Below are 14402 nucleotides of genomic sequence, written 5' to 3' on the forward strand. Positions count from 1 at the left end.
TGTGACATCATCTCTTATAACCAAGTGTAGCATCCTGCAATAACCATAATAACCCTTTGGTTGCTCACCAGGGGAAAGGAAGAGGAAGAGTAGAGTGTCTGCTATGTTCAGGGATGGCTGCTTTACAAATTATCACATTTAATCCTAATGATCCAGTGCTTTAATTTCAGTTTTACGGGCAAAAAATCTGAGATTAGGGAGACTGAATTCTGGGCCATAAACTCTGGAGTTCAGACTACCTGGGTTCAAATCCTATTGCTAGATATATGATCATTGAAAAAATTAACGTAACCTCCCTGGGCCTTGGTTTCTTGATCTGTAAAATGAATATAATAATATATTTGCCTCATGAGGTAATTATGAAGATTAAATGACTAATATAATGAGTTAATGTTTGTAATACACTTAGAATAGTACCTGGCATATGGTATGTGTCATATAAGTGATATTTAAATAATGATAGATAAAATAACAGATATTTTGAACCCAGGTATTTCTGATGTTAAAGCCTGTGCTGTTTCCATTATTCTGATAGATGTCTATCAGAATACAAGTAGTATTCCAGGACCAATGTATTTCACTGGCACATGTCTTCTTATGTTCCTCTGGTCATCTGTGGCTATTTCTGTTTTTATTTTAAGAAGGAAAGGTTATTTAGAAAGCTTCCCAACATTTCTTACTTTATGTACTTCTAGATACTTGAGAAACACAAATTTATTACTTTGCCATAATTTTTATTGAGGCAAGTGAGCTAGACTTATAATAAGCTGAATATATTTTCATATTTGGCTCATAATTGTCACTTAACTTTCATAAATTGGAAAAATATAAATATATTACTCATTTAAAAAATAGAATAATATGACTTCAGTGGATCTTTAAAATGGGTTTGGGAAGTATAGACAAACAAAGATACTTTTATCCTAATAGTAAAACTGATGTTTTAGGTCCTTTTGGAATACTTTATGTTTTAAACTGTTGAGATGATTAATTTCTGTTTCTATTTCTGCATATCAGTTATTGCTTTAAAAATCGCCTTCTGTGTTTCTTAGAGATTGAACAAATAATTATTTTTGTTATCTTTTGATTGATACTTTTAGGCTGAAGAAGTATCATATAATGCTTTTGGTATGTGTAGCAGATAAACCTTGAATAGTTAGATAATGCATGAATTTATGAAGTCTTATTATTGAAATGTTTATCTTCTAGTTTTCAGAGTTTTTGTTTTTTTTAAAATTCTGATATATGGCTATCTATCAGATATTATGATTTCAGTTAGAATTCTTGCAAGTCATTTTGTATTTTTATGAATTATTTTAGAATAATACCTTACTTGCTTATTTCAGCTTATCTTTATATTATTGTGAATGTGTTGACCTACTATTGAGGGACGTGTTCTATTGGGTATTTAGAATTCAGCACCAAGTAATTATTACTGTATGTGATATATATGTTACATGTTTTACACATAAACCACACATACATTATACATATCTCATGTGAATATATATTCATGTTTGTAGATATGTATAAACATGGATCATATACTTGTGTTTGTTATAAACATATACTTCTGTTTATGTAAATATATACATATGTATACATATGTAGGACAAAATACCTTGGTTTCTTTTCAATTCAGAATATTCAAAGGTCTTCAAGAATTATATTATTAGAAATTGAATAAAATTTACCTCAATTTCAAATTATTTCTTTCTCTTCATTTTCCCAGCATTTAAAAATGTTTTGATGGTTGATTAGCTATTATCAGCATGTAGTGTTCTATCTTTGTCTTTTTGAATTTCATGCTTGCACTATTGTAAGGCTTTTTGATAGCACCTTAAGACTTTTTGATAGCATATTTGTTTTTGTCAGTACAGTACAATTTTTAAAAATTCTTTTCTTAAAATTTTTAATCAAAAGCCAAGTAGTTGGGAAATAAAATATGATCACTTTTTTCCATGCATTTCTTATAAAAGATTAAGTTAGGAAATGTGACTAAGTTGAATAAGATTATAATAATAATTATTAAATTACCTTATTTAGGATTTGAAATTAATTTTTGCTATAAAAATACTTATTTTGATAAAGTTCAGATATAAAAGTCTTCTTCCCTCTCTCTCATCAAATATCCCAGTTACATTCCTACGGTAGCTACTGTTAACCATGTGGGTATGTATGTTTATGAGTGTGTGTATGAATTTAACACTCATAGACAAAAGACCTAGATATCCTCTAAAAAAAACAAACTACCTTTATAAAATATATTGTATGACTTTCAAATATATTTTTCAGCACATACATTAAGGAAAAGTTGATAGGTGCATTTATTAAAATATAACTTTTTATTTTGCCTGTTTATTCAAAGTCTTCTACCTAATTATTCTTCAGTCAAGTTTTATAACAAATTATATCTTAAACCTTAATTTTATGAGAATAAAATTTTAATTTTGTGGAAGATTTTTACCTTTAATACATGTTTTTAATATCTCTCATGCTGAAAATAGTGTGTTATCTTTGGGAAGTATGATTACTGTGTGTATTGTGTAGGGGCAGGGGCAGGAAGAGAGGATGGGAATTCTTTTTGGATCCTATCATACCATATTGTTTTGAGTTTTTTTTCTTTCAAGGAAAGAGCACTTTCTACTTTTATTAAAAAATAATAGTGACATAGAACATATAGTGACATAAAAATAATTTTTTTGTTCGTTATTTGTGTTGTATAGTCCCATGGATGTTTTAAAAAGTTTTATTCTAGTAACATATATGCAACCTAAGATTTCCCCTTTTAACCACATTCAAATATATACATTTTTATAAATGCCCTCATAACTAAACTTATATTGGTTTTCATTTAATTTGGTTTTAGGCATGTGTGGACATCAGAGCCAGTTCAGTGTTTTGGCAGCAGATGGAGTTTTTAGATGGCCTTGCTGGTCATCCCAAGTTGCCAGAATGGTTGTCCACACACCCTTCTCATGGAAATCGAGCTAAGAACTTGGATAAACTTATACCTCAGGTGAGCTAACACTATATATATAAGGCAAGTCATGATTTTGTTATATCATTTATTTTAATTTTGTTTTTTCTTTTGCTTAGAAAAAGAGAGTCTAGTCTATCAATTATTTTGATTACTATAATTATGAAATACTAGTTTTCAAATGATTTGACTGAAAAGTAAAACCTTGCTTTTTCATGTATCATGAGGAATAAATTGCTATGCAGCTGACTTTTCTTGATGGTGAAGGTTTAACCCTTTTTTTAATCATACCTTTAATTTTAACTGATTTCATGAAAATCTAAAACCGTTCTCTGCCCTCTTAAAGAGGGCATATTGAATTTTCAACATAATGATCATAATTTAATTTCTCCTTGGTGATTTAAGTTTATGGTTAAAAATACCAGTTAGTGAGTTGTGCTAAAGATATAGGTCAAGTGGATATTAATTCCTTTAGTGATGCTGAAATTTGTTTTCTTTGAAAAAATCCCTTCATATTAGTTTGCTTTATTGTTATTTATTTCTTCATAAAGATAGAGCAAAACATGTGCTGTCTGCCTCTCTTTTTGTTGAATTCATTAATGAATCAAGCTGAGGCAGCTTCCTCCCAAGTACTTTTCACAACCCTATGAAAATCTTTTGATTTGTTAACATCATTTAGAATGTTTTCTGTGGTTTCCAGATCAGTACAAAATGGATGCCAGGCATCTCTGAGCCAGACTATGTGTTCTCTTCTGTCTCACTTGCATTAAGTTTGCTGGTTGGTAATGAAAGCTGAACATTTTTTTATTAATTTAAAAATAGGCTACTTGGTAAAGGATGATACAACAGATCCAAGTGTATTGTAGATGTATCTTTTAGTGTGACTTCAAATTCAGTTTAACAAATAATGAGTACCTACTATGGGAAGGAAATGATGTTAGATGGAGGGCATACAAAGAGAGGTAAGACATCATTCTTGACATTAGCAGGGTGCTAAGATAAGTACAAAATGATTATTAATACAACAAAGTATAGGATTTATCTTAAGAGAAATAGAAATATAGTAGAGTTGTGGTTTAAAGGAAGACAAGTCTACATCTAGTCTGGGATAAGAAACTAGCACAAGTTTTCACTCATTGAACTAATATTTATTGATATTCATTGATTATCTACTATTCTGTGCCCTATTGCTTGGGGAATAAGCAGGAACACAGCAGCCTCTGCTTTCTTGGAACTAACATTGTAGTTAGGTAATGCAAATAAACAAATATATAGTATGTCAAGTAGTGATTAGCACATTGGGGAAAAATAAAGCAGGTTAAGGGTAGTAGAAAGGGCTAGGCAGCAAAGAAGTGAAGTGCTATTTTATATAGTACTGTCAAGGAAGGCCTCCCTGAGCAGAATCTGAAAAGAAGCCGGGGAGCAAGTCCTATGGCTATCTGGAAGATGGTAAAGGAAACAGAAGTTACAGAGGATCTGAAATGAGAATATGTTTGGTGTATTCAGGGAATAGCAAGGAAGACATGGTAGCTGATGGAACAAGGGAGGGAGAGAATGGTTTAAGATGAGGTCAGAGAGATATAGGGGACCAGACCATGAAGGGTTTTTTAACCTTAAGAACTTGACTCTTACTTCCAATGAAACAGAAGCCATTAGAAGGTTTTGAGCAGAGGAATGAGTTGATAAGACTCATATTTTATAGTGATTGTTGGTGGTGCTGTGTGAAGAGTGGAGCAAGATGGAATTAGGAAGATTATTTAGGAAGCTCTTGCAATAACCCTGGTTAAGATAAGATGGTGACATGGCCCAAGATGGTAGTAGAAGAAGGGGAGAGAAGTGTTCAGATTGTGGATATATTTTGAAAGGCTAGGTGGCAGGATTTGTTGATAGTTTGGCCACACTTTTCCATTTCATGAGGTTGGGGACAGCCAAATTTAATATATTGTTTTTTAGTTTTTCCATTTTAATTCCTTTTGGGTACAAGTCTGTTTTTGCAAGCCAGGACACAATCACATTAAGCCAGGCCTAGTCCTCTTGTAATCTAGGCCCAGTCTTTTGATCTTCAGCAGAATGCCATAATGATGCAAGGTGATGATAATGGGGTTGTAAAACCCTAACCACTTATCTACATTTTTCATTAGGAAACAACCAAAAATCCAGTCCTTAAAGGCATGATATAAATAAAATCTTAATCTACAAAAGAACAGAATAACCCAAATCATATGCTTGCCACCCTGTCAGTGAACCATTTCAGAACTGGACAGGTTGTAGGAAAAGTGGTTTACAAAACCTGCTCTGAGGTTTTAAAATTTCTTGGTTGCTGTCAATGAGAAAGCTAGAAAATATATTACAGATACTCGCACATTAATGTTTGATTTTATGAAGGTATTACCTAGAATACAAAGTTTAGAGATAAGTGTAGGAGATAGGATATTTAGATATTTTCAAAATAAATTACTTAGTAGTAAGAAACTATACATACTGCATTTTTCCTTTTATCACAAGAACAATTTGACAATGAGGACTATTTAAATGAACACCCAAGTCTAAAAGGGTAGTGGTAGCAACACTTCCACTACAGAATAACTTCCTGTTTCCCTATACAATTAACATTGCTGTTCTTCCATGATACAATTCAAGGGGAAAAAACTGTCAGGAGCTTTTGCCAGGGCCAGGAGATGAACAATAAAGCATGCTTTAGTTAAGTAATTATAAGCTCAGTTAACATCTTTGGGATGAACCCATGAAATCTGGCCATAGTTTTGTTAAACATCTGCACACTGCAGAATTTCTTAGCCCTTAGCCATAGTTTCTGCCCAGTGTTTTAAAGCTGGGCTCAGCCCCATCTCTTACTTTTCTCTTGGCTTAGGTGGGTGCTAATCATCAAAGTCTGTCCTGGGGAAGCGGACTTGGCCTAGTGGGTAGGGCATCCGTCTACCACATGGGAGGTCCGCGGTTCAAACCCCGGGCCTCCTTGACCCATGTGGAACTGGCCCACGCGCAGTGCTGATGCGCGCAAGGAGTGCCCTGCCACGCAGGGGTGTCCCCTGCGTATGGGAGCCCCTTGCGCAAGGAGTGCACCCCATAAGGAGAGCCACCCAGCGCGAAAGAAAGTTCAGCCTGCCCAGGAATGGTGTTGCACACATGGAGAGCTGATGCAGCAAGATGACGCGACAAAAGGAAACACAGAGTCCCGTGCCGCTGACAACAACAGAAGCAGACAAAAATAAGAACGCGCAGCAATTGGACACAGAGAACAGACAACTGGGGCGGGGAGGGAGGAAGGGGAGAGAAATTTTTTTAAAAAATCTTAAAAAAAAAAAGTCTGTACTGTCTTTGTAGGAGTAACCCCAGTAGACTTTTTTTTTTTTTAACGATTTATTTATTTTATTTCTTTCTTTCTCTCCTCTTCCCCTCTCCCACTCCGGTTGTCTGTTCTCAGTGTCTATTTGCTGCGTGTTCTTCTTTGACCACTTCTGTTGTTGTCAGCGGCTCGGGAATCTGTGTTTTTTTTTGTTGTTGTTGTTCTTGTGTCATCTTGCTGTCAGCTCTCTGTGTGCGCATTACCATTCCTGGGCAAGCTGTACTTTCTTTCGCACTGGGCGGCTCTCCTTACGGGGCGCACTCCTTGCACGTGGGGCTCCCCTATGCAGGGACACCCCTGAGTGGTAGAGCACTCCTTGCGTGCATCAGCACTGCACATGGGCCAACTCCACATGGGTCAAGGAGGCCTGGGGTTTGAACCACGAACCTTCCATGTGGTAGACGGATGCCCTAACCACTGGGCCAAGTCCACTTCCCCCTAGTAGACTTTGGATGCATAATAGGGGATGCAGAATGGTAAATCTTCTTCAAGAAGGAAGCCAAGAATATTGCCAAATTCAATTAATAGGCAAATGAGATAGCAATGATAGGTTTAAACATAAGAAATAAAATGCATAATAATTTAGAAAAACTAAAACTAAAATAAGGTAAAACAGTTGAGGTCTTAAAAAAATGAAAAATAATTTAAAAAAACTGTTTTGACATTTTGTCTTTCATCACTGTAATAACTGTTGTCCTGTATGTACAGTGGCATTTTCTTCCGTTTTTTCCTCAGTGTCTTTTTTTTTTCATTGTATCTTCAAAGAAATTTTAGGTTACAGTAAAGTCACATGCAGACTATAGGGGACTCCCATATACCCAACATCCTACCCGTTTTCCCTTCCCTATTAATGACCTTTTTACATGTGGATGGTACATTTGTTACAACTGATGTACAAATATTGAAACATAGCCACTGACCATAGTCAATGATTTACATTATGGTTTACATTTTAGACCATACACTTTTATAAATTTTTGATGAAATTTAACATGACCTGTAGCCATCATTCAAGATCATGCAGAACACTTCCATTGCCCCGTAACTACTCCCTCTTCCATCTATTCTATTCCTCTCTCTCTCCCCTCCTCTGTTACCTAGTATATTAATAAGTGTTAGAGAGAAAAATAAGGGAAGAGGTAGGAGGGATAGGTAACATGCTATCAAAGATGGGAGGGGTGTTGGAAGAACAGTTTAAAATAGAGTTGGTCAGAAAAAGTTTCCCTGAGAAGATGATGTCTGAACAAAGACTTTAAAATTAGAAAACGATTGAATCATGTGGCTATCTGGGGGAAGAGCCTTTCAGGCAGAGGCAGTAATAGTTTTATAAAGCCCGGCAGCAGGAGTGAGCCTGGCATGTTTGAAGAATGGCAAGGAAACGAAATGTGGCTGGAGTGGGAAAAGCAAGGGGAAGGTGAAGGCGTGGGCCTTGTAACTACTGTAAGGACTTTGACTTTTGCCCAAAGATGGGACTCAGTGGAGAGTTTGGAGCAGAAGAGTAGAGGGTGACAGGATCTGACTTATGTTTTAAAAGGACATAATCAACAGCTCCTTCAAAACAGTAAAATCATATAATTTTGTAGTATCTTAGTACAGTATATTGTTCAGAAAATAAAGTATTTCTTTTTTTTGTTTTTTGTTTTTAATTTTTTGTTTTTTTTAAAGATTTATTTATTTATTTAATTTCCCCCCCTCCCCTGGTTGTCTGTTCTTGGTGTCTATTTGTTGCGTCTTGTTTCTTTGTCTGCTTTTGTTTCTTTGTCCGCTTCTGTTGTCGTCAGCGGCACAGGAAGTGTGGGTGGCGCCATTCCTGGGCAGGCTGCACTTTCTTTTCACGCTGGGCGGCTTTCCTCACGGGCGCACTCCTTGCGCGTGGGGCTCCCCCATGTGGGGGACACCCTTGCGTGGCACGGCACTCCTTGCGCGCATCAGCACTGCGCATGGCCAGCTCCACACGGGTCGAGGAGGCCCGGGGTTTGAACCGCGGACCTCCCATATGGTAGACGGACGCCGTAACCACTGGGCCAAAGTCCGTTTCCCTGTTTTATTTTTAAATTAAAAAAATGCCCCCAAATTAGAAAAGAAGACACCCATGTTATTTTTTAATATGAATTCTGAGCTAAAGCATGTGTAATGCCTAGTTAAATATAATCTACTAGCATTTAAAAAGGATAAATATAGGTTTGTAGCAATAATATTATTTGTAGTTAATAAGCTGATATAATTCTATTTACTTGAAATAATCGGTTAAATTTAGGAAACACATACACAATATATTTTGGTTACCATAACAACTTGGATGAAAAATTGAAGAACAGATGTTCTGTCAACCTGTTGATGTTTAATAGTATGACAGTTGTAAAATTATACTCTATAGTTATGTGGTTCAGACTTTAAATTTATGAACACCATGATTTGTCTTTGAAAGAGATACCTTATTTAACTATTTTTTCCTATAAGATTTATTACAAAATGTGGATAGATGTGGGTAACAGAAATTGTGTGATAACCCAGGGTAGAAATTTACTTGAATGATTTTTTAAAAAGATTTATTTATTTATTTATTTATTTCTCTCCCTTTCTCCCCCCACCCCCGTTGACTGTTCTCTGTGTCTATTTGCTGCATCTTCTTCTTTGTCCGCTTCTGCTGTTGTCAGTGGCATGGGAATCTGCGTTTCTTTTTGTTGCGTCATCTTGTTGTGTCAGCTCTCGGTGTGTGCGGCGCCATTCCTGGGAAGGCTGCACTTTCTTTTGTGCTGGGTGGCTCTCCTTACGGGATGCACTCCTTGCGCATGAGGCTCCCCTATGCGGGGGACACCCCTGCATGGCAGGGCACTCCTTGCGAACATCAGCCCTAAGCATGGGCCAGCTCCACGTGGGTTAAGGAGGCCCGAGGTTTGAACTGCGGACCTCCCATGTGGTAGACAGACACTCTAACCACTGGGCCAAGTCTGCCTGAATGATTTATTTTAAAACTGAAGCATTAGACTGGATTTTTAAATTCTCTACTTCTCTTCCCAACTCCTTCTTCTTGCTATCCCTTTCTTGGTAGATGGGGGAAATAGAGAATGATAGAATATATAGGAAAAATATTCAATTTAGTTTTTTGGGGTTATGATATTATAATCATAATTTTGGATAGGATTCATTTTTTAATGGCTTTAGAACTCTCAATGTTAGCTGTATTTGTAAATCTTAAAAAATCTCGATGTTCAAATTTACTACATTCAGTTTTTCGTTATCAGACTTAGTGGTAAGTTCTAAATGCATTCATTTTAATTTCATTTTTAAAAATTATACTGTAAGATGTACTTTGTTTTAAAGCTTACAGAAACCTGCACAACATCAGTTATAACAGGATCAACATTTCTTCCATTTTCACACCTTCACATGACAATATACTGTATAGTAAGAGGAATATTTTAAAGTTTTTGTTCTGCATGCTGCTAACACATTTCATTAGCTTTTGCTTTATCCATTGAATTTTTAATAATACCAAAGCAAGAAGTCATGTTCTACTGGACAAGATTAATTTTAGAAAGCCCTTATGAAATCAGACTTAATCTTGTATATAGATTTTATTTTGAATCTATTAAACTTTCAGGAAGCTGAGGGTTTTAACTTGTGTAAATCATTCTTATGCATTTATAATTGGACAAAGTATATTCATAAATCATTATTATACATCTCATGAGTAGAAAATATGAGAATGTTTAACATGGAAGTGAAATGTTGTTGGCTAATGTACACAAACATACACTGTTCACCTTACAGAATTTCATTTTGTCTGACATGGAGAGTGTTGAGGAAAAGGCAAATATCATAGCAGCTACTATAATTGAATTGGCTTCTGAATCATATAAAGCCAGAAAGCCTGGCAGTAACATTGTCTGAAACCTTAAAAAAACATTATGGTGCATGTGATGTGTATCTACTTGAGGCTGAAATGAATGGGCTATTAGAAAAAATTGCTTTTGGGGGGAAAGAGGAGAAAAGTAATGATATTTTTAGAAAAGTACATTAAAAAAAATGGAGGCAATTTTTTTTCCCCTTGAAATGTCTTGGCTTCTATTTTCAAAAGAAGCTTTTAATCCAGTCATGAAGTCTCTCGGCATTAATTTATTTCCTTTTTTTAAATTTAATTGTGGGTTTTTTTTTTTATGAGTAAGTAATTGCTACTCTACATAGTATGTTGTGTCTAGAATTCCTGTGTATACTAGCAGTTGTTTGATAAATACTTTTGTTGTTACTGCAAATAAATACAGCCATTTCTTAATACATCATTCTAATATGTTATGGGTGGTTGTGTTAAAAAAAATAAATCCTGACATAGTAAGGAGACTATTCTAAAGGATTATTACAAGAGGAGGAAAAGGGCTGTTGCAGTTGGGAGAACACTCTTACTCTAAGATCTGCAGTGTTCTCAAGAGTTAGGCAAAAAGGATTTTTCTTTCATAGAGAGGAATAAATAAGGCTAGAAAGAACCAGGTGTAGGAAAGTGAGGAAGTATAATGAAAGGATGGTGTGATTGGGTAGTAGATGAGACAATGTTTTATTTGGGGCTCAGCCTATTTTCCAGGAGCATCCCTTAAGGAGGGTTTGTGTCCTGGCTCAGGCCAAGGGTGGGTCAGAGTTCAGGGACCTTCGGGAAGGAGGGTAGCTTAACTACAGTGTGGTTAAAATAATTTTGTTCTGATTAATCAGTAAGGATAAAAGTTAAGCCAATCATTTATGAGGTGAAATATGAGAATTTTGAGGGTCTCTGCCCAACATAGACATAGGTAAACAAAGCAAGGATCAGACTTGAGTCTTATCTAAGTCATGAGGGAAACAGTGGTTCTTTGCAGTAAGCCTTTTTCTAGAACAGAGAGGGGGAATTCCTAATTTTCGCTGTCTTCCAGGATCACAGGGCTTAGGTAAAGTTCAGCATTGCCAGTTGATTATTAAATGTTTTTGTTTGAAAACCTTTTTTAAAAAATACATTTTATTCTTCTAGAGGACATTGGACCTGTGTCAAGGTAGCCATAATTTTAATTTATTTTTAAAAAGTTATTTAAATATTTTAAAAAATTAAATGTTTTAAAATTATATTTATTTTATGCCTCTTCAAAAACTAATCCAGACTCCAGTTCCCATTGCTGTTTATGAAAAGAAATGGGATGAGTTTAAGAACAATTTTTAAAAAAATTAATATCGTGACTCATACAAATATAAAATGAATACCTCTTAGATTTTATTTATCTCATTAATTAATGAGGGAATCAGTGTTATGTTACAACTAATTCAAAAGATAAATCACAGAACCACAGGTACATAGGCAACAAGGAATACTGAAATGAATTTTCAAATAGATGCAAAACAGATCTGTTCATAGGTCAGTATAGTTAGTTGTATTCCTCTAGACCCAGTTCATTTTCATAGACAAGTATTGTTTGCATTTATTACCAGTTTTCTATAACTTAAAGATTTGTTTTTAACTGAAACCACTATGAAAATATCCAGACATTTTTATGTACCCTGTATACATGCCCTGGAGAACTCCCTCCCAACCATGTGCCGCCTATCATTAACACCCCACTCCAGTGTTCCTCCCTGTCGTAGTTGAACCTCTCTGTAGTCCAAAACTTCTTTAAAAAGGAAGCCTAATATATTGCCAGGTTCCATTAATAGTAAAATGGGATATAGTGATGGGTTTAAAGGTTAGATATAGAATACATAGTAATTTAGAAAAATTAAAGGAAAAATAAATTGGGGTATCAAAAAATGAAAAAATGAAAAAGCTTTGTTTTTGACATTTTGCATTTTATCACTGCTATAGGTATTGCCCTGTATGTACCGTGGCAAAGCAATTTCTTCCATTTCTTCCTCAGTGTCTACATCCTTTCTTTTTTTTTTTTTTTCTAATTAAGTTTGTCTTCACGTAAGTTTTCGATCACAGTAATTCACATATACAATATATGGTACTTCCACATATCCAACATCAAATCCTTTGTCCCTTCCCCAGCAATGATCTTTTTACATGTTCATATTATATTTGCTGCAGCTGATGTACAAATATTGAAACAATAGCTTTCAAACATGGTTGGATTTGTGTTTACATTATGGTTTATATTTTCGACCATACAGTTTTCTAAATTTTTAGTTATCTTATGTTTTACATTATGGTTTGCATTTTAGCCTATAGACTTTTGTACATTTTTGGTGTAATTTGACATGTCCTATATCCATCATTGCATGATCTTGTGGAACACTTCTATTTGCCCCACAGTTACACTGATTCCATCTATTCAACACCTCTTTCCCCTTCCCCTCAGGGCCCACCATGACAATCAATCTTCATTACTTGAAGGACCATATTCAGAGATACTTGCAACAATATTGAGGGCTTGACATACTTGACTGCGCTAACCCATTGGGAGCCACCACTTCTCTTGAGAGGTACAATTCCCTCTATTTGAGAATATCAGTCCTCCTCAGGATGTGGGTATATGTTCATTCTCATTATATGGGTCTCTATCCAATGATATATAACCCACTATGACAAAATGAGCACTCACACACTCCCATGAAGCTTACCCTGTCTCAGATGCCCCCCCCCCCTTAAGCATCTTAAACAGGTAACCTTCCGTATTATATTTTCTAAAGCATTTTCTCCACATTATAATTTCAGCCACATACCTGACAATCTCCTATGTTCAGATGTTTCCCCCACCCTCCCCCCAGTTTTTTGGAGTTGCTCTGGGTGGTGCTGCAGGGACAGATACTGGACATTGTGTATCCTTCCATGGCCCACTGGGTGGAATGGGGGAGAGTGTAGACTACAATGTAGACCACTGTCCGTGTGGTGCAGCAGTGCTCCAAAATGTATTCACCAGGTACAGTGAATGTGCCACGATGATGGAAGAGGTTGTTGATGTGGGAGGAGTGGGGTAGGGGGTTTATGGGGACGTCATATTTCTTGAATGTAACATTTAAAAGAAAATAAAGAAGAAAAAAAAAAGATTTGTGCAAGTGCTCAAAGACCTTGAAAGGCAAAGATAACTTAAATGGGTGTTAATAGAATACTTGTGTGTTATGTTTTTTTTCCATCCTTTCACTTTAAACCAATTTATGTCTTTGAATTTAAACATTTAGTTGGATCATGTTTTTTTTATCCATTCTGCCATTTGACAGGAGAGTTTAATTTTTTGCACTTACATTCACTACTGATGATGCAAGACTTTCTTCTGCCATTTTTCTGTTTAGTCTTTGTTAGTCTTAAACCTTTTTTGGCCTTCAATTCTTCCATTAATGACTACTTTCATACTAATTTGATTTTTTTGTGTTGTACCATATTGAGCCTCTTGTCATTTCTATCTGTATATATTTTTCATATATTTTCCTTGTGGTTACAATGGGGTTAAAATTTAACCTCCTAATATATAACAGTCATATTTGATTTGATACCAACTTGACCCCACTGTCATGCAGATAAACTGTTCCTATATTCCTCTGCTCCTCTATCTTTTTTTGTACTTGTTATAAATTATACCTTTATACATAGTATGTCTAAAACCATAGATTTATCATTACTTTCTATACATTTGTTTTTTAGCACCAGTAAAAAGTAAGAAGTAGTGTTACACACACACACACACACACGAGTACTGGCTTTTATAATGATCCCATGGTTACCTTTACTCTAGAGGCCTTTATTTCTTTATGCTACTTTTAACCACTCTCTAGTATCCTGTCCTTTTAGTCTGAAGAACTTTCTCTAACATTCCTTGCAGGGGCAGGCCTGGTAAGATATACTCCCTCAGCTTTTGTTTATCTAGGGATGTTTTGAAAACTTTATAATTTTTGAAAGGAAGTCTCACCAGATATAAAATGCTTGGATGGCCACTGTGTTCTTTCAGAACTTTTAGGTATTTCAACCCACTGCCGCCTTGCCTCCATGGTTTCTAAAGAGAAATTTGCACTTTATCTTTTTGGGATTTCCTTGTACATAACTTGTTTCTTTTTTCTTGCACTTTTCAGAATGCTTTCAATGTCCTTGTCATTGGACAGTTTGATTAC

At 35.4% G+C, this 14402-nt stretch overlaps 1 protein-coding gene across 2 annotated transcripts in view; it reads left to right on the forward strand.

Moving 5' to 3' along the window:
• The window catches only part of OMA1 (OMA1 zinc metallopeptidase), a 148609-nt gene that overhangs the window by 95291 nt on the left and 38916 nt on the right, over nucleotides 1–14402 (forward strand). For both annotated transcript variants that reach the window (XM_058303507.2, XM_058303508.2), the window contains one exon: nucleotides 2870–3019. In XM_058303507.2, coding sequence (XP_058159490.1) covers nucleotides 2870–3019 — 150 coding nt within the window. The remainder of the gene's footprint in view (nucleotides 1–2869; nucleotides 3020–14402) is intronic.

This window comes from Dasypus novemcinctus, chromosome 9, assembly GCF_030445035.2.
Source record: "Dasypus novemcinctus isolate mDasNov1 chromosome 9, mDasNov1.1.hap2, whole genome shotgun sequence".
In the NCBI taxonomy this organism is placed as follows: domain Eukaryota; kingdom Metazoa; phylum Chordata; class Mammalia; order Cingulata; family Dasypodidae; genus Dasypus; species Dasypus novemcinctus.